Source organism: Lissotriton helveticus, chromosome 5_1 (assembly GCF_964261635.1).
Source record: "Lissotriton helveticus chromosome 5_1, aLisHel1.1, whole genome shotgun sequence".
NCBI lineage: Eukaryota > Metazoa > Chordata > Amphibia > Caudata > Salamandridae > Lissotriton > Lissotriton helveticus.
The window spans coordinates 22,785,607-22,811,433 of NC_136065.1; the positions used below are offsets into that span (position 1 = coordinate 22,785,607).

Genomic DNA, 25,827 nt, shown 5'->3' on the forward strand with positions numbered 1-25,827 from the left:
AGCAGGTATATATGGAATTTCTTATGTAGTTTATTGGCGCAGTGTGATCATCCGTAACGTCACTGCTGAAGTCCTACTGTCGTACTGTCATGGCTTCTATCCCTCACGAGGATTTCAATGTTGTCATGTGTAAAGTCATATGTAATGAAGGAGGAAGGTTTAAGTTATGGTTTGCAATGCAAATGATAACTGGCAAATGTCAATTGTTTTATACATTTGAGTCAGACCTATAACTTAGTTTAACAGTTTTTTCAGGTTACATCTCTATTCACCAACATAAAAAAATACTGCTAAAAAGATTTATTGATAAATATACACAAAATGAGGAAAGGTATAAAGTTACAAAGGGTCTATTTTACATACATATTTACAATTACTTTACAAAACTAAGATGTGGCCAGTTAAACAGCATCTTTAAGCTTCCGGTTTGCTTGGGCGGTTCCAATCACGCATTCATTGACCTGGAAGACAAGTTACCAGTTAGATGAGGGAGTGATACAGAAATTTACGTCACAGAAAAGAGCCCGCTGCTGGGCAACAACAAAATTATTCTAACTCACACCTCGTCACTAGACCACTCATGACAGAATGTACTTACTTTACTTGCAAACCGAAGAGAGTTGAGGGACTCTGAGAAGTTCTCGTCCAGTGGAGAGACATTAACAAACATCAACCTTGACAAAAGGAAAAAGCAGACAGTCAGAGCCATATGTGAATGTCTTACTGCACAGCATTGGTATGTGCACGACCGATAGATTGCTGCCACACTTGGGGCTGAGCCATCAAAAATCAATCACACAAATAGCCCATTTAAATCTGTACCATACACAAAGCCATCCGGAACAAATGGCAGAGTCCCTTATTGATCAGCTCCCCGACAACCCCTGAACCAGGTAGCTCAACAGACCGATATTAGTCACCGAGCCACAGAACAGAGAATGGAGTCAGATCTCTGGATATCCAGGGCCCCAGTATGAGAACCCAACCACCTCTAGTTCAGAAAACTACTTTCTGCTACAGGATGGTTTCTTGCCGAAGACCTGCCAAACCAGTGACAGAAATACCGGATAAGCACTTTATTCGGAGTCAATTCACACTTATCGGTTAATGCAACGATTTTAGTTTTTACTATTGCCCAGAATGGGTGGAGGGCGACATGTTAAATGAATAACTTGTTATATCAATCTCCCTTGCTCAATTGGATCTGGCTATGGTGCTTTAGTAAATCAGTTTTTTAACTGCTCTATATACATCTTCCAGGCATATCAGAATAATAGAATCAGGATAATACACTAAAAGTAGGTAAACGTGACCGTTAAGCTGCATCAGACACACAGAATTAAAAAAAGAACGCCAAGGCAATACTCCTCCAACAGAACACTTGTGCATCCAAACAAACAAGTCACCCCTCCACCCCCTCCAAGGCATGCAGTTATGTAAGCAATAGGGTCATTAGACTCTAGCAGAAATCTATCTATGGTTAAATAGTTATATTACACATAAAACAGTGGCTACGTACAAGATCATTCTCCAGTCCCATTTCCCTCCCAACCATATTCAAATAGTCTCAATATTCCTAACCTAGAGGGGTATAGGACTTCCTACTCATCACCTGCCATGTGCTGTAGAAATAATATGCACACCACCATGAATATCCCTGTAAAGTTGTGTAGACAATGTCTCGAACGTCATGGTCTCCTAGAATCGGACACTAAATATTTCATGTACGCCTCAACCATTGCTCTCATTATCAACGTGATCACCAGGATTATCTGATTTAATTATCTCTAAACTCTGGAAGTAACATCTACCCATTCTACGGGTTTTAACTCCCAAATTGTGATGGCAGAGTTCACCCTGATTGGAAAGCCCACTATCTTGAGAAGTGTGGCTCACTGGTTAGAGGAGGCAGACCTGGAAGCAGAGGTCAGCCAGGGACCAGGGTTCAATTCCCGGCTCGGCGGGGTCTTGAGTCCTAAAATGTCCATGGACTCGATAATTCTCGCTCCAGTGCCTACTCGATTCACTGGTTCACACTCTGCGACTCTGGGCAATAGCTTGCTTAATCTCCACAACGGCCCCTCGCGGCGGGATGCCTGGCTTTCACCTTGCGGATACCCTGCCGGGGTTATCTCACAGGGGAATACCAGGACGGGTTCCCTAAGCAAGCGCTTAGAGACCGCTTGGTGATTTGCGCTATATAAAATTCCTGTACATTTACACATTTACATCTTTTTAAGACACTAGCACTCCTTTCTAGTACTACGCCAACATTGGGCATCGCCACCACCATATGCTTAACGTGCTACCCTCCTCCCATCCGTGTTGACCCAGTGTAGGAAAGTGCCCCTTTGTGCATGGTTATCCCCCCACTTTGTGCCTGATTTCTGATGCACTTTGACAGAATGTGCACTGGGTCTCTGCCTATCAGGTTCCTAGTGTCTGTTCTTTCCCCCAAACTGTACCCTTGTTTCCACAATTGGCACACCTCTGCCTTACATACAAGTCCCTTGTAAAAGGTTCCACTGGTACCAAGGTCCTTGTGACCAGAGTGTCTTTAAGGCCTGCAGCATGTAATGCACCAATCTCAGAGACCCCTCACCTAACACATATACACTGCCATTGCAAACTGTGTTGTGGTGCAGACAACATGTAAGAATCGACATGGCACACATCCGTATGTAGCATGCCTACAAACACTGCCTGTGGCATAGGTACACAGCCCTAAGGCAAGGTGCACTATACCACAGATGGGGGCATAGCCGCATGAGTAATATGCTCCTACTGTGTCTGTGCCATTCTCCAACACTGTCACTGCAGTGAAGCCATATGAGTACATGGGCAGCTTGTCATTATGAACTTCACAGCTCCAGGATGGCTCTACTGAATGCTAAGAAGTTTGGTATTAAACATCTCGGCATAATCAACCCAACTGATGCCAGTGATTGATTTATTACCAAATGTACTCAGAGGGCATCTTAGAGATGCCCCCTGAAGAACGACCAACTCCCTAGTGTACAGCTGACAGGTCTACACCAGCCTACCACACAAGCCTGCTTGGGGTGGAGGTACTTCACACCTGCCCCAAGCAGGAATAGCATTCAGGGTGGTGAGCCTCAAAGGCTTCCTACCTTTTGTTATGCTAGCCAGGGCCTTTTCAGCTGATGAAGATACCCACCCCCTTGACCAAGCCCCGCGTTTGCCAGCAAGGTCGGCAGGAAAGAAATTAGTCAGGAGAGGTGTGTCCCCTCTCAGCCAGGACCACCTCTAGGGTGCCCAAGCGGAAGTGACCCCCCTCCTTTGAAAATCCTCCATGTTGGATGGAAGGATTTTAGCCAATCAGGTTAGGGGATACCCTGTCCCCAAAGAGAGGGACATACAAAGGATGTAGTCACCCTAAAGGTAAGTAGCCCATTGGCTACTACCTGCCAGTACCTGTAACGCCCCTAAATTCTGTATTTAGGAGCACCCATGAACTTTGATCCTCAGATTCCTGCAACCTACGAGGAAGGACAAAGAAGCTGCTGTGCATCCAAGCCCGAAGAAGACCACTGAATTTTCTCCAGCATGACCCGGCCTGTCTCCCGCTTAAATACTCTGCACAGAAGAGGACACTTGTCCTGCAGCCAGCTACTTCCAGAAACCGGAGAAAGACTGCCTGCACTTCAACAAAGACAAGATCTCTCGAGGGCAGCAGCTCTGTTTACAGGAAACCAACTCCAAATACTCTGGATCCAGCTGGAACCACAACTCTTGCCCACTCTGCACCAGACACCCATGGCCAGAGTCTGAGTGGCTCACCTGCCCAGTGACGCCTCCCCAGCGATCGTGACTTTGAAATCATTTGTGGCTGACCTCTCCTGGACTCCACGAAGATGCCTGCAGATCATTAAAAAGGGTCCCCCTGACCGCAACATCTCTTGACATCCAGGGTATGTAGAGATTTCTCAGCAGAGAAAGACGGATTAGGAAAGAAAGGGCGTAATATAACAGGCTCATTAAGTTTGAGTTTGAGTTTTAAATTATTTATAAAGCGCGCGTTCACCGGAACGGTTCCATGGCGCTATGGTAGACCAAGTCCTCAGAGACAAGAAAAACGGAAGGGGGACTAATGATAATTTATTGGGGGAAGGCTTTGGCGAATAAAAATGTTTTTAAAGCCTTTCTAAAAAGTGAATATTGGGTAGTACATCTCAGATGGACTGGGAGGGAGTTCCAGAAAATGGGGGCAAGAGTGGAAAATTTGGAGCCTCCCCATTTTTTTTCGGTGGAATCGGGGAATAGTCAGCAGGTGTAGGGTAGAGGAGCGGAGTTCCCTGGTAGGGGCGTAAAGTTTGATCTCTGAAGAGATAAACGCAGGAGCTGAGCCTAACTGGGCCTGAAAGACAAGGCAGCCTACCTTGAATTGAATTAAGATGGAATGAAGAGGGAACCTTAGGTATGAACGTGGGATTAGTTCTTAGAAGGACATAGTCATTGGTAAATTTGAAATAAGGTTGTTTGATAGTGAAAGCCTGTATTTCACTTACTCTTAGAGCAGAGGTGAGGGCCAATAGGAGCGCTGTTTTCCATGAGAGATACTTTAAATCTGCTTTGTGAATGGGCTCAAATGGATGCTTCATTAGTTTGCAGCACCAAATTCAGCCTCCATTCTGGAGGAGGAGCCCTAATAAATGGAAAAGTTCTGAAAAGCCCTTTTAGGAACTGTTCAATCAGACTATTAGAACAAATGGATTCCACTCCTGTAGATAGAAATGGCCCCTAGATGTAGTTTAACAGAAGCAAACATGAGACCAGATTGAGACAATGATAAAAGATACGGTTGAATCTTATCTGGAGAACATGTTGAAGGATTTAGATCTTTGTTGCTACACCAGGAACAGAAAAGTTTCCATTTTAACGCATACGTTTTCAAAGTAGAAGGAGCTCTCGCTCTAGCCAGATTGTCTCTGCAGTCTGCAGTCTTGTGGTAAATTTATCTCCTTAAACTCCGTGAATCCAGAAACCATACAGGAAGTTGTAACTGGACTGGACGAGGATGAAGAATCTGGCCTCTGCTCATTGACCATAGGTTTGGGATTATTGGAAGACGGTACGGTTTGCGTTTAGATTGTAGGAGAAGCTCTGTGAACCAATGTTGACGTGGCCATTTCGGTGCAATGAGAATCATGCAGCATGGTTCCATCTTAAGCTTGCGCAGAAGTCTTAGAATCAACGGGAAAGGGGGAAATTCGCAAGCAAAAATCCCCGTCCATCTCATCATGAAGGCGTTCCCCCAAGAGCCCTTCTCCGGATCCCAAATTGCAAAGAATGGGCACTTCAGATTGTTCCTGGAGGCGAAGGGATGCAGATTTGGCTTGCCCCACTTTTGAAATACATTCTCTACAATTGTTTGTTCCAGCTCCCATCAGTGACAGGATTTTGATGTCCTGCTCAGAGTGTCTGCTAAGGTGTTGTGAGAGAGTAGCCATTCCAAAATGCTTTGAGCTTCTAGAGACATAATGTGAGACCGGGTACCTCCTTTCTTGTTTAGGTAATGCATGCAAGTGGTGTTGTCGGTTCTGATCAGAACCGTTGACCCTTGAAGTCTTGGGAGTAAAGACTGCAGTGCCAGGAAAATGACTTGAAACCCCAGAAAATTGATGTGCATCTTTGTCATTGCTGCAGACCACTTTCCTCTAATGCAGAGATCTTGAAGGTGCGCATCCCACCCTTCTAGGGAGGCATCTGTTGTGAGGATGAAATCCGGTACAGAAGGTTGAAAGGGGAGCCCGACAGACATTTTTGGAACGCCTCCACCAGGAAAGAGTTTCTCGCATTACTGGAGTTATTTGCACTAGGTTGTCGAACGATCCCAAGATTTGCAGCCACTGACTGTCCAGTTCCTCCTGAATTGGTCTCATTCTCAGACGGGTATGAGGTACCAGCAGAATTGCTGAGGATAGTAACCCCAGAAAAGATTTGATCATCCTTACGGAAGCAAACTTTCTTTTTAGGAGGTCTGACGCCAGAGAAACAAGTCAAGATTGCCTTTCTTTAGACAAGAATGCTTTGTCTCGGATGGTATCCAGCATTGCCCCCAGAAATTGAATCCTTTGTGAAGGATAGAGGACTGATTTTTGAATGTTCAGAGACAGTCCTAGAGAGTGAAAAACCTGCAGGCATTTGGATGTTGCGTGAGAAGCCTGCCGAAAGGAAGGAGCCTTTATTAGCCAATCGTCCAGATAAGGGAATAATTGGATGCCATGCAACCTGAGATGTGCTGCTACTTGAGCTAGGAATTTGGTAAAGACTCTCAGAGCTGAGCCTAAGCCGAATGGGAGTACTTTGAATTGGAAATGTACACCTGCCACAGTAAATAGGAGAAATATCCGGTGTTTGTGATGAATTTGGATGTGGAAGTACGCATCCTGGAGATCCAACGTTGTCAGGATGTCCGCATGATCCAAACGCGGAAGGATTTCCTGAAGCGTGACCATGCGGAAGTACTTCCTTTGAAGATATTTGTTCAGTTTCCTTAAATCCAGGATTGGCCTCCATGCCCCGGACTTTCTTTATTAGAAAAAAGCGAGAATAAAATCCCTTTCCCCACCTGAGAGTGAGGCACACTTTCTATCGCTCTTTTCGAAAGCATGGTTTTTAACTCCTTTCTGAGAAGAGCAAGATGCAGTGGATTTTACTTCAGAGGTGGATGAGGAGGGGGGGGGGGGGGGATAGGGGGGGGGTTGGGGGGGGATTGATAAACTCTAGGGTGTGACCGAATTTGATAATGTCCAAAACCCACTTGTCTGCGGTTATTTTCTTCCAATTATTTAGGTGCTGGGATATATTCAGAATTTTGTGGACTAGTTGTGGCATATCTGGTCCAGGTGTTGAAAGATTGTCACTGTTTTCTAGCAGAGTCTCTGCCTTGAGGTTGGCGTCTTCTGCCCTGTTGTCTATAAGCAGCCGCTGGGGGATTCCTATAGGACTGCTGCTGTTGGTATCCATATCTACCTTGACCGCCCTGGTATTGGTATTTGATATCGTCCACGAAATTAATATGAACCTCTGCCTCTCGCTCCTCGAAAAGGCGTTTTTCTGTATTGTAAGGTACCCAGTGCCCTGGCGGTATCTGTATCTTTTTTGATTTCTTGTAACGCCTCGTCTATGTGCTTCCCAAATAATAGGGCCCATCCAGAATATTTGTCTGGACCTCCGGGCGAAAGTTGGAGGATTTCAACCAACCCTGACGTCTAAGGGTTGCTGCTCCAGTAAGTTGGCGAAAATCTAAAGAAGCTACAGCAATAGGGATATCAATAATCTCTCACGCAGCCCTTTCGTCTTCCAGAAGTATTCTTCTCGCTTCCTGTTTCTTATCCTAAGGCAGATATTCGAGATAAGGGGAAATGTCAGACCATAATTGGCGGTCATATCTGCCTAAAATTGCCAATGAATTTGTAGCACGAACTGTAGGACCCGCCATGGTGGTAAAGCGTTTACCGATGTTGTCTAGGTGCCTCCCATCCTTACCTGGCGGCGCAGTTACTGGAATAGATGGATTACGAGATTTCCGTTGGGCCGCCTGTGAGATGACGGAGTCTGGCCTTGGTACCAGAGAGGCAAGCAGGAGCATCATCCGGTGCTTTATATTTTTTATCGATTCTAGGGAGAATCGCAGGTATTGAGAATGGAGTTTATTATCTTCGTCCCTACTTCCCAAATATGATCTATTATCGGGCTTGAACGAACCAAATTTCTACTTTGGTCTTTAAAATCATAAAGAAAACACTCTTTTCTGTACCGATACTGGAAGATGAAATCTAGCTGTTCCCCTTCCATGATAGTGTGAAAACCTCCTATATCCTCATGAGGGGAGTCAACCGCTTGAGAGACTGGCGAGGATGGTGTTGGAATTAACTACTCATCTCATTCATCCACAGTTGTGGGTGAGTTTGGTATGTCTCCCTCTTCAGCCACAGTGTCACCATCATCATCCTGAAGGAAATGAGTAGGTAAAACCACCTGAGGCACTGAGACAGGGGCAGCAGGACTCGCAACCTGCAAAGCTGTAGGCGCAGGGGGTTGTTCAGGAACCGGTACTGGTGGGAAGCGTGCATTATAGTCTCTCAACATTGCAGTGAGATCTTGCATCAAAGCCGCAGGCATTTGAACCATAGGTTCTTGATGAAAAGATTCCTGAGGACCTCTTAAGGATTCACAGGGCTCATAATATTCCTCATCATCTTTGTCCTCCTGATATTTAATTCGGAGCTGAGAAGGATCATGTGCTGCGCCAAAGGGTCCTTCATCATGACTCCTCCAGATAGTGTCTAGGAGGTAAGGGTGAGATATGGGAAACATCCTGATAGAATGGTCTTGAAGATGACAATTTAGAAAATAACACTGGCGTAATTTGCAAAGATGTAGGCCTTTTACGCTTCAGCGTCGATGAAATATACATGGACGGCGAGTCAGTATCCGTTGAGATTACCATTATAGAAGAGACTGTCGTAGTTGAAATCATTGAGGTAGTCGATGGAAAAACCATAGTCGACGATGTCGTCGTCGAGGGTGGGCTCCTCGACTTGTAGTATTGCCATCGACAGTGGGCTCGTCAACGGTAGTGTTGACGGGAAGCTGTATCGTCGTCAACGGCGGTGGCATTGTCAACGGCATGGATGTCGACAACGTAGGCGTCGACGAGATTGGCATAGTTAAAGGAGATGAAATAATAATAGACGGTGCTGTCGACGATGGGACTTTCTTTGTCGACGTTGAGGAATCACTTACCTTCTGAGGAGATTTCATCGTCGACGGAGCACTTTGACGTCGACGGAGGCTCAGAAAGGGATTTTTGCTGCTTTGAGGCAGTTTTCAGAGAAATGTTCACCTTTTCTCCCATTTTTACCTCAGAAGAGAATGAGGACTTCTCTTTTTTAGAGGAAGAGTGACCAATCTGCGAGGGTCTTACTCTGTCTCAGGGGGATCTCCAGATCTAGCCCTCTTATTGGCCCTGAGGGGTGGAAGCCTGAGGACTACCACATCCGATGAAGCCTTCAGCATTTCTAGCCAGACCAAAAGTCTTCCTTCTCTGTCCTTCAAGGTCTTGGCAGGAAAGGTTCTACAGATCCTGCAATCCTTGACCTTGTGAGTTGGATAAAGGCAGTAAATACATTCTTTATGTGGATCCTCAAAGTGTAATCTCTTCTTCCCACATAAAGAACAAGCTTTTCTTTGAAGAATCAGACAATTTCTCACAGAGATAGCTAAAGTTAAGGAAAAACTGAGCAGAGCTCAGGGAGACTCCCTGTCACACGAGGTGCGGTAGAAAATCTGAGGGTTTGCCTCTTTCTGGAAGGTTCTAAGAGGGTGCTGCAGCCTGATTGGCTGTGTTCCAAGGACTAAGATAGGCTAATGTAGTGACTTGGCTGTCCACAGTAGCCTCTTGTATAATGCTATTATGACTATATTATGTATGTTTTTATTGTACCGCGAGACTCCCACCTCATCTGCGATGATGATTTTAAGCATGTGAATCCATGAAAGATACTCCAATACTGGATAATAATACATATCGGTTATTCAGCGCCAAGAGGCCTACGGGTTAACATGCGCTTACAAATACACATCTAATGTGATCACCTAGGCATTGAGAGCCGAGTCAGTCCACTCAGCACTAAGGGAACCTGCCAAGTGTTGAACCTGCTGTTCCAGCCAAGTCGAGAGACACAGGGCCTCTTGACAACTGGTGCATGACCCAACCCGCCCTGCTTGATGCAGTACCACATGGCGGTGGTGTGGTCTGTAAACACTTGCACTAGCTTCCCCTTGACAAAGGGAAGAAATGTTTTCAACGCTATTCCGATCGCCCGGAGCTCCGATAGGTTGATATGGAATCTGAATACCACCTCAGACCAAATATCTCTGATCTCCACCTCTCATAGATGGGATCTCCCTGCAAAGAGTGACACATCCATCACTACTATCAAATCTGGTTGGGGAAGGGAGAGGAGTCTGCCCTTGACCCAATCGCAGTTCATTAGCTACCACTGCAGGTCCTTAGCAGTTCCGTCCGAGATCTGGACCATGTCGGAAAGATTCCTTTGATGCTGCGCCCACTAGAACTTCAGCTCCCACTGCAGAGGCCACATATTCCATCTGACATGATTCACCAACAGGTGCGTACTTGTGGTGGCAGTTACGGCAGAACTTGAATGGCGTGTTGTCCATCATCGAGCGTCCAGGGGCTCCCTGGTCGCGTGTTCGTCGGCGGTCGTCGAGGATCTCGATGAAAAACGCCTTCTCCTTGATGATTGTTCGTCGATGAAGTCCCCTGGAGTCTTCAGATGACTTCTCCTTGTGTTTTCTGTCTTTTCCTTTCTTCTTTCTCCAAAAATGTCTGGAGCCCAAACGGGAACGATCCAGACCCGACCGTGGAAAAAAAGAATCTGAAGATGGCACCCAAGAGTGGGAGCTTCCGCAGGAAGCATGCAGACGTCACCGGAAATACACCCAAGGGGGTGTGACGCCGACGCCCACCTGGGCTACAAAAAAAAAAAAAAAAAAACCCAAAGAAAAGACTACGAATCCGGACCCAACCACAAGACCGCGGAATAATGCACAGCATAGTGAATCCAGAAAGATTCACGCTGCAAAACCTGAATATCCTGGACTTGCTGCTCGAGAGGATAAACCCAAAACTACAGAAGGTCCGCCCTAGTCTGGTGGTGGACGTTGACAGTCTGAGGCGAGGTCACCTTCAACACCAGTCGCAGAGGTAGGGGGGGGGGAAGACTGAAATCCCTACCTGCGCAGATGAGCTGCAACCACGGCCATCACCTTGGTGAGCACCCGAGGGGTGCTGGTGAGGCAGAAAGAGCACAGTGAATTGAAAGTGCTTGTGGTCTACCTTGAAACGCAGGTAACGCCTGTGGCCCGGCAGGATGGGGATGTGAAAATATGCATCCTGCAAGTCCAGGGCTACCAGCCAATCTTCTTGCTCTAGGGCAGACAAGACCTGAGCCGAAGTGAACATCTTGGATTTTTCCTTTTTGAGGAAGAAATTGATGGTTCAGAGGTCTAGAATAGGTCGAAGACCTTCATTCTTTTTTGATATCTGAAAGTAGCGGGAATTACAACCACTGCCTACTTCGGATATCGGAACCCTTTCTATAACCCCCTGGGCTAGGAGAGCTGTAAATTCCTCTCGAAACAAGTTCAGATGATCCTCCGCCAGCCGTTCTTGAGACGGCAGCAAGTGAGGAGGGAAAGATTGGCAAGGAAGGATGTAACCCTTCCAAATGATCTGCAAGAACCATTTGTCCGATGTTATGAACTGTCAGTGGAAGAGATGTTGTATTCTCCCTTCAACTCGGCATCCAAGGTTTTGCAGAAACAAACTAGGAGGACATAATCCCTGCAGCTGCTAGGGGGTTGGTGGGGGATGACTTCTGGCTACCATTCCCACATGGTCGTAATGCACTGCCTTCAAGTCTACGCACAGCTTGGGAAGCCTGCGCAGGATGGTGGCCAGGATATGGTTGGCGCGGTGGCATGCTCCTTCTGTAGCCACGAAAAGGGCAAAAGGCAAACTGAGGGTAAGGTGTCACTGAGAGGCCTAAGGACTTAATCGTAGCCCTAGAGTCCTTGAAGCGCTCCAGCGCCGAGGTTGCCTACTCTCCATCGAAGGGCATGTCCATTAGTTTGGCCTGGACATCCCCCAAAAAGTCAGATGTTCTCAGCCAGGCATGGCACCTTAAGGCCACAATCTAGGAAACTGCTCGTCCTTGCGAGTCAGTCATATCCAAACCACACCTAATGGTGAACTTTGCTGCATCTCTCCCGTCCTTCAATGCTTGGGAGAGGATGGCCCTGGCCTCCTCCAGGACATGCAGCAACACTCATGCAACAGTTTACAATAGGAAATGGGAGTAAAGGCCCAAAAGGCATGCAGTGTTCACCGACCACAATGCCAGGCTAGCGGAAAAAAAAATTCTCAAGTGTTTACAGCGTCTTGGATTCCCTGTCCGGGGGAGGGGCAGGGACCGTGCCATGGGACATTAAGGCTTGAACTACCACACTCTCAGGAATAGGGTGTTGGCTGAGGAAACTAGGATCACCCAGGTCTGGGCGAAGGTACCAGGCAATTGCACTGTTCACATGAGCCCCTGTGCTAGGCTTGGACCAAGTTCCTAAAAGGACATCCATTAGTGCTTTGTTAAAGGGCAAAAGGGGTTCCGGGTGAAGAAGCCCCATGCTGAAGCACCTTATTCAAGAGGTTAGTCTTGACTGCTATAGAGAGAAGTACAACTTTAAGGACCTCCTCTGCCTCTTCACCACAATTGCATATGATGTTCCCTCCTTTATAACCACAGCAGGTGGGGAAAGCATGCCAGTATCTGAAGGTGTCCAGTCCACTGCTCTTTGCTAGTTTCTCATACAGTCCAAATTCTCATTATAGGTGTATAACTGGTGTTCTAAAGGGTCCAGTGACCCCCTCCAACTCATCTCCCAGGCCTATATGCTCCAATGAAGGCTCAGACAATGACCTAGAACCACTGGGCTCCACCGGCATCGAACAGTGCTGTTCCAACTCAAAGTTGTCAAGAATGAGAACGGGGCTGGCCCTGTAGATGAGTGCCAGGACCATTGACATTAGGACCGGCTCCGGAGAAGGACATGTTGGCACAAATGACGCTGATCCAGTTCTAGGAGACCCCTCCGGTGCCAAGGCAGGAACCTAATGGGACCTCCTCAACCCCACAGGGATCGAAGGAGTGCCGGAGAGGGTCGGCCCGCTCAAATACCCAGCATATGGCTGCTAATACTCTTATCGGAGTGGGATCGCTCAAGCTCCTGGAAACGGGGGAGGTGCAGAGTCAGACACCTCAACGGTTCCTCGCTCGTCTCTTCTAGCCTTGAGAGACTAGGCGTGGTTGAAGTCAGTTACAGACTTCTTCCTCTTATGCTTCTTCACAGAGTGTCCCGAGGACCTCGAGTGAGAAGAGGAGGCTTTGGGACTCCTGCAGCGGTCCCGCGACCTTTTTTTTTTCCTTAATTGGGACCAGGAACTCCTCGGAGTTGCACTAAACAGTGTCGACTGCTGGGCCACAAGCAGCTTTAGGGACTACTTCCTCGAAGCTTTCGGCACCATGGGCCGGCAGTCTGAGCACAACTTAGAGTCATAGTTGTGCTCGAGACACCATAAGCACACAAGTTGCGGGTAAGTAACAGACATGGCGCGGTGGCAGGCAACACAAGACTTCTGCCCTACCTTTCTAGACGACATCTCAACACACAAATAAAAAACCTTCGACATAACATTGAAAAATAGTATGTCAAAAAGAGAGGTGTAGCTCTTCAAATCAGAAGGAATAGCTTCTTACCTGTAACGCCAGTTCTGTAGTAGGGGTATCTCTGTTATAGTCATAATCTGTGAATAGTCCCACCCATGTGCGTGTACCCCGGAGCAATCAAAATAATCTCTTAAGTCATCTTCTTCTGCAGTCCTGCATAGACACTTAAGAGAAAACGAAAGACAATAATGCAGCCTGAAACCAACAAGGCTACATTGGCCAGCACTTCATCCTGAAGTGAAAAGGGATAGTCAAATAATATAGAAATTTACACATTACAGAATTTCACACAGAGAAACTCCCCTTCATAAAAATCCTTTATCATGATAGAGAGGAAGGGTTGGACAGACAAGCCCCTTAGGCTGCCATTATGTGTCTGGAAAAGGGATACCGTGCCTTTAAGGAACCCTCCAGAGACCCTCGGTATTCCCATGATGCACAGCCAAAGGCAAGTTACTTTCAGGTTTTTTTTGAAGGACACTTAGAGCCTGTAGCATCCAGGAAAAACATTGCTTCCACCGGGGAGGAGGGCGGCTCGCTTATGACTATAACCGAGATACCCCTACTACAGAACTAGAGTTACAGGTAAGAAACTATTCCTTCTGTAGTAGGAGATCTCTTTGTATAGTCCTAATCTGTGAGTAGAATGACAAGCCCATCCAAACAACCAAATCCAGCGGTGGAAGAAAACTAAAAGGAAAATCCTTACTGAGCAAATAAATTCCTCAGCGAAGCCTGCCCAACTTGCGCATCTGTCCTGGCATCAGAATCCAGGCAGTTATGCTTCGCAAATGTGTGGACAGACTTCCAAGTGGCAGCCCTGCAGATGTCTGCAATGGGAACGTTACATAGCAAAGCCGATGTAGCCGCTTTGCCCCTAGTCGAATGACCCTTAGGCTTACCCTGTAGAGTCTTGTTAGCCTTCTGGTAACATAGTTGTATACAGGGCACAATCCATCTAGAAATGGACTGTTTGCAGGTGGCAAGGCCAGTCCTGACTGAACCCTAATTCACAAACAACTGATCTGACCTACGAATGTCTTTGGTCTTATCCAAGTAGAATTTCAACACCCGCCTCACATCAAGTGAATGAAGGGACCTCTCCGCCGGAGAGGAAGGATGTTGAAATTTTTTTAGGTAACGTGATCATCTGGTTGACATGGAAATCAGATATCACTTTAGGGAGAAGCTTAGGGTGAGTCCTCATGACAACCTTAGTAGCATGAAATACAGTATAGTGCTCCTGACAACACAGAGCCTGAATCTCACTCACCCTGCGAGCCGATGTTATAGCCACAAGGAAAGCCGCCTTCCAGGACAAATGCTGTAGAGAAGCCTTATGAATAGGCTCAAAAGGCTCCTTCATCAACCTTGACAGCACCACATTCAGCTCCCAAGAAGGCGAAGGACGCCTAATAGGGGGAAACAACTTCTTCAAACTCTCCAAAAAATCTTCAATTACAGGTGAAGGGCATTTCCTATACGCAGTTAATGCTGCGAGGTGAACCTTAATAGAATGGAAATGAAGGCCAGATTTAGCTAAATGCAGGAGGTATGGAAGGATGACATCTTCCTTGTAGGAGTTAGGGTCAGCATTCTTGGACATGCACCAGATGCAGAACCTTTTCCACTTGTAGGCATAGGAGGTCCTGGTGGATGGCCTCTTAGCCTCCTTGAGAATTTCCATGCAGTTGTCAGACAAATTCAAGTGTCCATACTGTACTATCTCAGGAGCCATGCCGCCAAACTCAACGATGAGGTTGGGGTGCACCATCTGCCCCCCGAACTTCGTTAGAAGGTCTGGCCTACATGGAAGCCGCAGATGTGGTTGGAGAGACCGGTGGAGCAGGTCTGTGAACCACCACTGTCGAGCCCACTCTGGAGCAATGAGGATCATTCGCGCTCTGATTGAAATAGCTTGATGAGCACTGCCGGAATAAGGGGAATGGGTGGAAAAGCGTACAGAAAGCTGTTCGACCAGCTGATCCATAGTGCATTCCCCAGAGTCCCTGGTTGGTAAAACCTGGAGGTGAAGTCTCGTCATTTACTGTTTTCGGCGTTGGCGAACAGTGGAGTGCCCTATCTTGCGTAGATGTTTCCTAGCACCTCGTGGATTAGGACCCACTCGTGGTTTTCCTGAACGAGCCTGCTGAGCACGTCCGCCTGAGCATTCTGCACACCTGGAAGATAGGTAGCCGTTATCATCAGTCCTCTGGCTAGCAGCCAGTGCCAGATCGCTTGCGCTTCCTGAGACAGTGTGCACGAGCTCGAGCCCCCCTGCTTGTTGAAGTAATACATTCTGGTCGTATTATCCGTCTGTACAAGCAGGGAGTTGGTCCGGAAGGACGGATGAAAGGCCTTCAGCGCCAAATGAACAGCCGAGTTCCAGAAAATTGATATGGTACGTGGACTCCGCCTGTGACCACGTTCCCGTTCCTTGGATCTGCAGATGGTCCGAATGCGCCCCCCAGCCTTGGAGAGAATCATCAGTCACAATAGTCTGTATTGGAATGTCCTTGTGGAATGGAACCCCCTTGCAGAGATTCCCTGCTGAACACCACCACTTCAGGGTCTGCTGAGCGTGCTGAGACAGTGTGATCCTGTCCTCCCAGCTCCCTCTCTTCTGGTCCCATTGATCCACCAGACATTCCTGCAGCGGTCTCATGTGGAGGCGTGCATGTGGTGTGAGGAAGATGCAAGATGCCATCGACCCCAGGAGAGACAACACTGTCCTCACCGTCGTTGAAGGAACGGACATGAGGGTCTGAGCCTTCTGAAGGATCGATAAGCGTCGCTCCTCCGAAGGACACGCTTGTTCTGAGAATATAGATGGAGGCTCCCAAGTACTGCAGACACTGAACAGGAGTCAGGACAGACTTGGAAATGTTGATGTGCAGACCCAGTTGGTTCAACAGAACAGCCGTCCTGTTGAAATGCAATTGCGCTTTCTGGAAGGTGGAGGCTTTGATCAACCAGTCGTCCAGGTACGGGTAGACAAACAACTTGTTCTTCCTCAGGTGTGCCGCCACCACCGCCATGCATTTCGAAAACTTCCTGGGTGCAGACTTCAGACCAAACTGAAGTACAGGGTACCGATAGTGGTTGTCGTCGACTAGGAAACGCAAAAACTTCTGATGTTTCTGTGCAATGAGCACATGGAAGTACGCATCCTGCAGATCTATTGCGCAAATCCAGTCTCCTCGATGCAGCGGAGGATAAATCTGGTGCAAGGACAGCATGCAAAATTTCTCCCTGCGAATCCATTTGTTTGCTTGTCGCAAATCCAGAATGGGCCTGAACTCGTTTTTGTCCTTTTTGTTCACAAGATAGAACCTCGAGTATAGACCCTTTCCCCTTTGAGCCAGAGGGACGTTTTCTATCTCCCTTTTTCTCAACAGGGTATCGGCCGCAACAGGTACTGCGAGCGAACTGGTGGTATAGCTGGAGGAGGGCGTAGAAAACGTAGAATGTATCCATTGCAAACAATATTCACCACCCACTTGTTCTGAGTCATTTTTCTCCATTCTGCCGGGTAATTCTGAATGCTTCCCCCCACCGGAGTGGGTAACAGAAGAGGGTGAAGTAATCCCTCAGGGTTTAGACCCAGCCGGGCCCTTATTCCCCGATGCGGATTGCTGGTTGCCTCTGCCCCTCTGACGCTTCTGAAAGGGCTGCCTCTGGTATTGTTGCTTGATGCTGTTGTCCAGCTTGGCGACCCTGCCCTCGCTGGGAGGAGTAGCGCCTTTGGTATGGACGGAAAGACTTCCGCTGCTCCTTCGGCTTCTCCAATCCCACAGCCTTCAGCATTTCAACTTCCGTCTTTATGCGGGCCATTTCTTCATCCGCATGGGTCCGGAAGAGGGTGGGCCCCGAGAATCCACTGTTGCGCCGCCAGTTTCAGGGAGGTAAGTCGCAACCAGGAATGGTGTCTCAAGGTCACCCCGTGGCAGTACCCATGAGCTGCCAGGAGGGAGGTGTCTGCAGCTGCGTTGATGATTTGGTTGGAAACCATCATGCCTTCATTCAAGATTTCTTGAAAATCTTACCTTCTGTCCCTTGGGAGGAGCTCAATGAATTGTTGGAGTGACTACCATAGCGACCGGTCATAGCGACCCAAAAGCGCAGATGAACTTGCTGCTTTCATGGAAGGGGCCGCTGTACTGCAGACCTTCCTTCCTGATGAATCCATTTGGCGGCTCTCCTTGTCCGGAGGGACCGTAGACGAAGGAGCAGTAGAATGTTGCTTCTTGGCCGCTGCACAATGACAGAGTCCGGTGCAGGGTCTGTTCTCAGAAATGCCGGATCCGAATCCAGGGGCCTGTACTTCTTCTGAAGTCGAGATGGAGCAGACTTCACCGAAGCCGGCGTAAGGAACAGCTCCATGGCCGGTTCCTCCAACCCTGGCACCAACGGTAGTAACGGACGAGAGGTGCCTAGGCTGCAGTGTTTCGAATATGACGGAGGTGGACGGGGGTAGGCACCGTGAGTGCTATCCCTAGTTTCGCTGCTCCCCTCAGCAGCACGTCCAGGAACGTCACAATGTCATCCACTGGCGAAACTCGTTGCCGGAGAGTCCAACAAGGTAGGTGAATACCTCCTGTCACTGGAAGAGTCCGTGTACCTGGACCGTGACCTTTCTCTACGACAGCGATGTCGCGATCTGCACCCACCGCGAGAGCGGTGTCTCCCCAGTGATCTTGGTCTCCTGGGCGCTGCCGGAACCACCGGCACAGGCGGTTGGGGAAGAGGCGGAGGTTGAGCCAGAATCAAAGGCCTCGGTTGTGGAGGCGGAGGAGGCTGTGGCGGAGGAGGAGGCGGCGGTGGAGGTATTTGTGGAAGAGGCAGAGGAGGTGGAGTAGGTGTTCTAGGCCGTGAAGGAGAGTAGGTCCTAGAGTAGTCCGAGTCCGAAGACCGGAGTACTCTCCTCTTCTTACGAGCCGGAGGTGCTCTGGAGGTCGACTTCCCTGATGAAGAGCGCTGGCGCTGCCACGACCGGGTACTCTCCGATGTGGAAATGCTAGCCACAGAGGATCAACTTCCACTAGACACTGTTCTCGGCGAATTTCTCTTCGACGTCGAACTTACGCCACGACTTCGACTCCTTACTCGACATCGATCCTCTCCCCGACGCCGATCTTCTCCTTGACGTCGATCTTCGCGTCGCCGTTGACGGTGAACGGCGGTGTCGCCTCGACGGCGAGCGCCGATGCCTTCTGGACTCACGACGACGACGATGGTGTGTCGACGTCGTCTGCAAAGTGCTCGACGTCTACCTCGTCCGAGGTCTCGACGTCCTTCCCCTCGACGCAGAGCGTTGACGATGCTTCGACCCAGAGCCCTGGGTCGACGGGGAGCATATAGAAGTCATACCTCTCGACGCCGACGTAGCCATCGACGTCGACCGGGACCAGTGCCGTTTCTGGGCCTTCTCTTGACTGGGGAGCCCCCAGAGGCCGATGCACGAGCAGAGGAAGAAGATATAGTTCCTCCATGCCCAGAGGTCCCACCTGCATCCTGATATCTTCTCTGCTGCAGGCCTTGAAGACGGATCTTTTCCTGGTCACGCAGGGTCCTCCTAGAGACAGATTGACAAATATCACAGGAATATGTGCTGATGGAAGACAGAGTTTGCATACTCTGTGTGGGTCTGACTTGGCCTTCTTCCTACCACACTCTGGGCACTTGTCGAATAAAGCTGGCATTTTGACAGGAAAGAGGTGGACTAGCAGCTCAAAAATGCAGCAAATGGAAGTTAAAGGCCCAGATGTCGAATGAAACACAAATTAGGTCAAAAAAGCTCCAAAAAATGTAAGTAATACCAATAAAGGTAGAGCTCAATGCTCCAGGGTCCTGCTAGCAGGAGCTGGAAAAAAAGAACTGAAAGTAACTTGCCTTTGGCTGTGCATCATGGGATACCGAGGGTCTCTGGAAGGTTCCTTAAAGGCACGGTATCCCTTTTCCAGACACATAATGGCAGCCTTTGGGGCTGGTCTGTCCAACCCTTCCTCTCGAATACGATAACGGATTTTTGTGATGGGGAGTTTCTCTATGTGTGAAACTGTAAAATGTGTAAATTTCTATATTATTTGGCTATCCCTTTTCTCTTCAGGATGAAGTGCTGGCCAATGTAGCCTTGTTCGTTTCAGGCTGCATTATTTGACTTCAATTTTCTCTTAAGTGTCTATGCAGGACTGCAGAAGAAGACGACGACTTAAGAGACTATTTTGATTGCTCCGGTGTCCTCGCACATGGGCGGGGACTATTCACAGATTAGGACTATAACAGAGATCCCCTACTACAGAACTAACTGGCATAGCAAGAAAAGAACTGACGTCCGTTCGCCTCCATGGCACCTATATGGGTGACCGCAACATCAATTTTGGCGCTGACAATGCCACACAGAACCGAACTGGACCTACAGGCCCCATTATTTACAGATCTCCCTCCTGACCATTCACCTATGATTCTCAGTGGGGCCGCCATGTAATTTGAGAAATGTAGGGAATCCCAATCTTCTTTGTTTCATTCATTAGTTAAACTTGGAATCTTCCTCTGCCACACAAAACTGATCAAACCACCTTTTGAAGTTTGTCAATGGTTCTGAAATAAATGTAATAATCTGGGTTTAAAAGGCATTTTAACAGCTGTACTGCTGTCCAGCCGGAATATTTGCTTTTTACAATCCAAGATCTCTAATTTCGCGAAATAGCACCAGGATGTTGCTGGCATACCATATGCCCAAGATGAAATCCAGCCATGTTCTTCGATAGTTTATCAGGCTTCACCAACTGTGAAAGGCACTCCTCACTTTATTTACATCTTTTACCCCTGCAGCTCATGAATGGGCAGTATTTCAGATGTATCGAGAGTCATGTTATATCCAGGTAATGGCCTACATCTTTCCAATATAACCTGCATAGGTGGGATCCCTCTCCCGGGGTCTTTTAGAGATAATGTATTCTCACGTACTAAGTCTAAAAAAATAAAATAAAAAAACCACTGACCTTGGTCTAGGACTATGCTTATGGCTAGGGGTTCAAATAACGAAAACAAAAACGGAGAAACCAGGCCTCTGTCTAGTCACCCTCAGTTAGAAATGTTGATGGGACCAGTCAGCCAGGACCCTGGGAGTTGGTAAGTTTTCATGGGGCATCTCTAAGGTGCCTCTGCGTGCACTTATTAATAAATCCGGCATGGACATCAGTGCGTATTTATTAAGACGAGATGTTTGGTACCAAACATCTTGGGGTACAGTGAAGCCATCATGGAGTCCATGTACTCTTTATGGCTTCCCCATTCACTTACAATATCCAAGAACGGACTTCGATATTGCAGGGTTGTAGGAGAGTGGGGTCTGCAATCCTATGGTCACCCCAGATTTTTGCTTCACTGGTTTACGACTTTCCCTGGCTGTGGGCCTGCTAATCAGACCCACAGCCTAGCTGTTCTCTCTCTAAATTGACAAGCATGTACTTTAGGTGCATTTACCAATTGGTACTGGGCCACCTTATCAGTCCCTGTACCCAGGGCCTACCAGGGGCTGAAGCATGTATTATGCCACCCCTGGCTGGCCATCTAAATCTGACACAACTGGCTGCATGACAGCTGGGGCAAGGTGGTGTAAACACCCTTTGCTGTAGATATAGTATACCTATATCTAACCCTAAAATGGACACATATATTCCTATCAGTCACTCCTATGGAAGGCCTTATCAATCCTGAAGGCAGAGTGCTTGGAATTATGTGAGATGGTGCTCTGGCATGAGCTGAGCCCGTTTGCAGCTTGCGGAACCAAGTCCTAATAGCTGTTCCATGATAACGCTATACCATATACTCTTAAGTGCATTATCAACCTCGCGGTTAAATGCTAACTCTGGTATAACATTATCAAAACATGTCGAGTAAGGTGTCATACGAATTGGAATACTGCCCCCTCGCCAATTCTGGCGACGGGGGTAGCATTCCACCCTTCTAGAGGGACACGACATGTATGTAACTGTGAACCCCGGTTAAAGTTAACTCGAGCCTTGGCATCACAAAATGGATGCCACCACCACAGACACAAGTCTGACCTCCTGCTGTTGAGAGTCCTTCCAGCGAGGAAGGCTTGGACAAAGGGTTTCCTGCCTTGGGAGGTGCTAGCACCACCCCAGACAGGATTTTGTGTATTGGGTAGGATAGGCCTGAAAGGAATGAGATATGCCCTGGGCACACAAGGTATCCTGTGCATACACCGGTTCAAACCAGTTGCTGGGGCATCCCTGCCCCAGCTCTGGCGGGAAACCGGACAAAGGATAGGGGGTGTAGCCACCCCCCTTCCTGGTCCCACCCAGGGGAGGGACCTAGTCAGTAGTGCAGCCCCCTTTAGGAGAATAAAGGTAGGAGCTGGTCCCATTCCAAATTAGATTATACTGAACAATTCTACAAGAAGAAACTCTGGACTTCGACGTTCTGCTCCACAGAAGACTGAAGAATCTCCCTTGTGGACAAGGAGTGTCCACCCTGCAACTGCAGGCACCATCAAGCGTCGAGCGGCTTCACTTTGTCGTCTTCCTTCCAGGATCCAGACTTCAGAGCCCGACGAGACCCGGATTCCCAGACCTCTCCGACCTCAACTCACATCTGCAGCAAAGCTGAGACCCGTGGGTGCGACGAGACACGTGGGACCGGCCATCTTGGAAGAAACTGCACTTCGCTTCCAGCACGACTCCCGAGGTAAACTCGACCAAGTGCTTTGGGGATTGAGAAGCCCCAGCCCCGAGCAGCCCCTGCACCGAAGATCAGCCCTCCAGCTTCCTCGAGATCTGCGTGGGGCCCTTCTGCTTGTTTGCTGCTCGACGCATTGTCTGGTCACTTGCCGGCTGGCTAGTGGCCTCCTAGACGACGAACCTTTGAATCTTCACTGCTGGTCTGGTTGCTCCAGACTGGCCCTTGCTCCCTTCCAAAAGAGGGGCACCCCGGACTCTCCTAGTCCGCACCAGACGTCTTTTCCACTCACCGCGTGGGTTGCCTTTGCCAAGGCCTGTTGACTCCAATTCCGGATTCGACACCGCCGACAGCGAGAGCCTGCGTGGGACAGCTCGTGCCTCCATCCTGGTCGTCGAAGACACCTCCTGGTCCACGTGGCTGCAGAGTCAAGCGTCCACTCTTCACCTGATCGCGACGACAGCACCTGGTTCCTTCCTGGTTCCACACCGGTCACTGGCTAGTAACTTTGAACACTGTCCCCTCTGCTTTCAGGTCCTCTTCTTCACCGATCCACCTTTGGATCGCACCGGACATCTTCCTCGTGGTCGCCTGCAGCATCTTTTCTTCCAGGCTCCATAGACTTCAACGCGAGAACCCGACACACTTGGACACCTATGCACCCGCAGCCCGTGGGTGAGGTAACGAGAGCATTTCGGTGCTCAAGGGTAGTTTAACTGTCCTAGTGTCCAGTTCCACAGTCGTTTTAGTCCTACCTAGTCAGGAATGTCCGTACTCACCTTTAACTTGAACTGTACTGTCCATAGACGTTGTTACGCATCTCGCGTGTGAGTTCACACTCTGCACACGCGTCCCGTGGGCCTCCTATTACTTACCTAAGGTGAAGATAGCGTAGTCCTAGCGAACCTCCAGCCTCTGGACAGCTCCATTTCTTTTATCGACTTCCACATTCCAGTTACTTAGTATATGGTTTGTCGTGCCTCTAGGGCACCATTGTAATTTTGTGGATCTTGTCGTATTTTTCTTAAGAGATTGTCATGTGCTTAGCCCTCTGACCTCAAAGAGTTCAGAGGTGTTGTTATTAATAAATATACTGTTGATTTTCATAACAACCTGTGTGGTGTCCTTTCATCTGGTATTCAAGGGGTTATATTGTGGTAAAACAGCTGGCTTCACATGCCAAAAGAGTTTAGCCTAAGACTGCTTTGTCCATGCTACCATTAGGACAGCTGGTCTATAAGGTTGACTTACAACCAATCACCATAAGGGTTGTTTGTACTGATACAAGGTGATCACTAGAACTAGTAAGCATCATATATCAGGCCAACTTCTCACAAGGGTCATATCTGCTCAGGCAGATATGTCTACACATGGGATATAGTGCACCCTTCCTTTCGGCATTAAGGCCTGCTGCAGGGGTGGCTTACCTACATCTCATGCAGTGTCCGTAGGCATAGCATCCAGGGATGCGTGCCATGTCGACTCTTCGGTTTTGTCTGCACCAAGGCAATAGCAGTTTGCATGATCTTGGTGAGGGGTCCCTAGCGTGGCACAATTTGTGTTGCAGCCCTAGTGAACCATCTTCGGTCCCATGCCCTAGGTGCCAGGGGTACCACTTACTAGGGGCTTCCAGGGGGTCTGAAGTCATGCTAATTGTGGAACAATTGGTACAGTTTTGGTAAAGAGCTCTGGCACTGGCAACCTAGTTAGCAGGGACCCAATACACTTTCAGTCAAAATTACAAAAGGTATCAGGCACAACAGTGGGGGTAACCATGTCAAAAAGAGGCATTTTCCTACAGCTTGTTTTGAGTTGGCGCAGGAAGTCTCCGATCAATGGGGTACATACTTTGGTTAGAGCTAAACGCTGCCATGGAGGGCACCTTGTTAACAATTCTGTGACCTGGAATTTCCTTCAAAGCTCCTTTTAGGAGACCAGTTCTGAAGGACTGACTCCTGTACACATTTCTACCACCACCTTACATTTTAGGGAAGATCAGGACAGGCCAAAACAACTAAAAGCAGCCTTCAAGTAAGAGGTACCTTCTCTGCAGATCTGCCAAGCTACGACATGAGCATTGGTACAGAAGTTCACACAACACTAGTGCCTTGAGAGCCAGGTCCATTGGGAAGGCCACATTACCCACTCAGTGCTACAGAACTTTCCGCTCCAAGTACACTCCCCCACCCTCCACCTTTGGGAGCAACAGCTGCGGCATCTATCCTAAAGGAAAGGAATCTGCAATTGGATGCATTACTCAGAAGAACATGTTACTTTCCGTTGGGTACGCCTTTCCTGGTGGATACTTTATCTAACCGCAGTCCTCTACGCCCTCCCATTTCCCCATTCTGTGGAGGCGCCTTTAACATCCAAAATGGTCCCAAGTCAGAAAATCAGACTGTCTCAAATAATTTGTTCTGCACTCCATATCTGGTTCACAGAAGGATAAAGTTAAAAGAAAGTGATGTCAGCACACCGTGGTTGCGCTCATAAGCAGTTCTCATCTGTCACTTATGGGGAGGCATCAGGTAACCACGGTATCATAACTAGAGTGAGCTCCAGCTAGCCCTCGACCGGGGGTAAAACAATTGTGCTCATCTCCAAACCAAACTCTACAAATTGGATCATACAGAACAAACCCTAGGATGTTAGTGGAGTACTGCTCAGGTAAGCCCCTCTCAGCAGGGAAACTTCTCAGCTACTTGATGGCAAGTCCCTGAGTTTCATTCCATAATATCGATGCTGAAGCGTATCCCATTATTAGTTCCATACTTCCGATGTGTCTCTTTAAAGGTGTTGATGTGTTTCAGATTACTCTTGTCCGTAACACAGGGCAGAAGAGAGACAGAGAAGATTTCGATCTTTCTGCTCGTATCCAGAATGTAATTTCCTGGTCATTCCCTCGGTCTTTGATCTTTGGGAGGTTTGCCTACTCACGGAGTTGAGCCCTCCATCTAGGATTCATTGGAAGCAGCATCGGAGTCGGCATGGATGCCCAGAGACCCTGTTGCAGAGTTTGGATGGGTGTACTTGCCTCATCCACTTGGAAATGTAGGCCACATGTGGATGGGCGAAGGGGACTATAACACTCTTATTTCTCTTTTTATTGAGAATATATGTGAATGGTTGAAGTCCTTTTCGGTTCAACAATGTAGGCTTGGTTAGGTTCTGAAGTAACACCAATCTATACTCCCACACATCACTGATCTTACTCACCACCGTAAAAATGCCTTCCTTTTGCAGAAAGAAGACCGTTTCACACTACCTCTTAGCTCCCCTCCTTAGCCTGGCTGGAAGAGCTCTTCCCACATCAACTCAATCCACCTCTCTGATTTGTAAAATGTGACCAAATGAGGTTCTGTTGCATTACCTCCCCCCACCTACACACGTTTGCCTGGCATTTGATGCAACTTTGACTATAGTGTACTTTGTTCCTGCTGTCTGGGTTCCCAGCAACTGTGTTCTTCCCCTGAAAACATGACAACAGGTACTTCTGCCCCCTGTAATACCCTAGTAAATGTTACCCTAGGTACCTAGGGCCTGGAGGGAGAAGAGGGTCCCCCTGGCACCCCCTCACTAGGCAGCAGGCATGACCCTTTGAGGTGAAAAAATGTCCTGCTCAACATGGCACCCTGCCTGTGCCATGCCAGCTAGCACTGCCTAAGATATAGGCAAACCACCCCTCCAGCAGGCCTTACCAGCCCTAAGACAGGGTGCACTATATCCCAAGTGTGAGCATATCTGCAGGAGCAGATATGCCCCTACAGTATTAGGGTCTATTCCT

General features: G+C 48.3%; 1 protein-coding gene across 1 annotated transcript in view; it reads right to left on the reverse strand.

Moving 5' to 3' along the window:
• Positions 1-285: 285 nt before the first annotated feature.
• Positions 286-25,827, reverse strand: part of KIFC1 (kinesin family member C1) — a 124,554-nt gene continuing 99,012 nt past the window's right edge. The window contains exons 16-17 of the mRNA XM_078641644.1: positions 599-674; positions 286-461 (exon numbers count right to left, since the gene is read on the reverse strand). Coding sequence (XP_078497770.1) covers positions 402-461; positions 599-674 — 136 coding nt within the window. The 3' untranslated portion in view covers positions 286-401. The remainder of the gene's footprint in view (positions 462-598; positions 675-25,827) is intronic.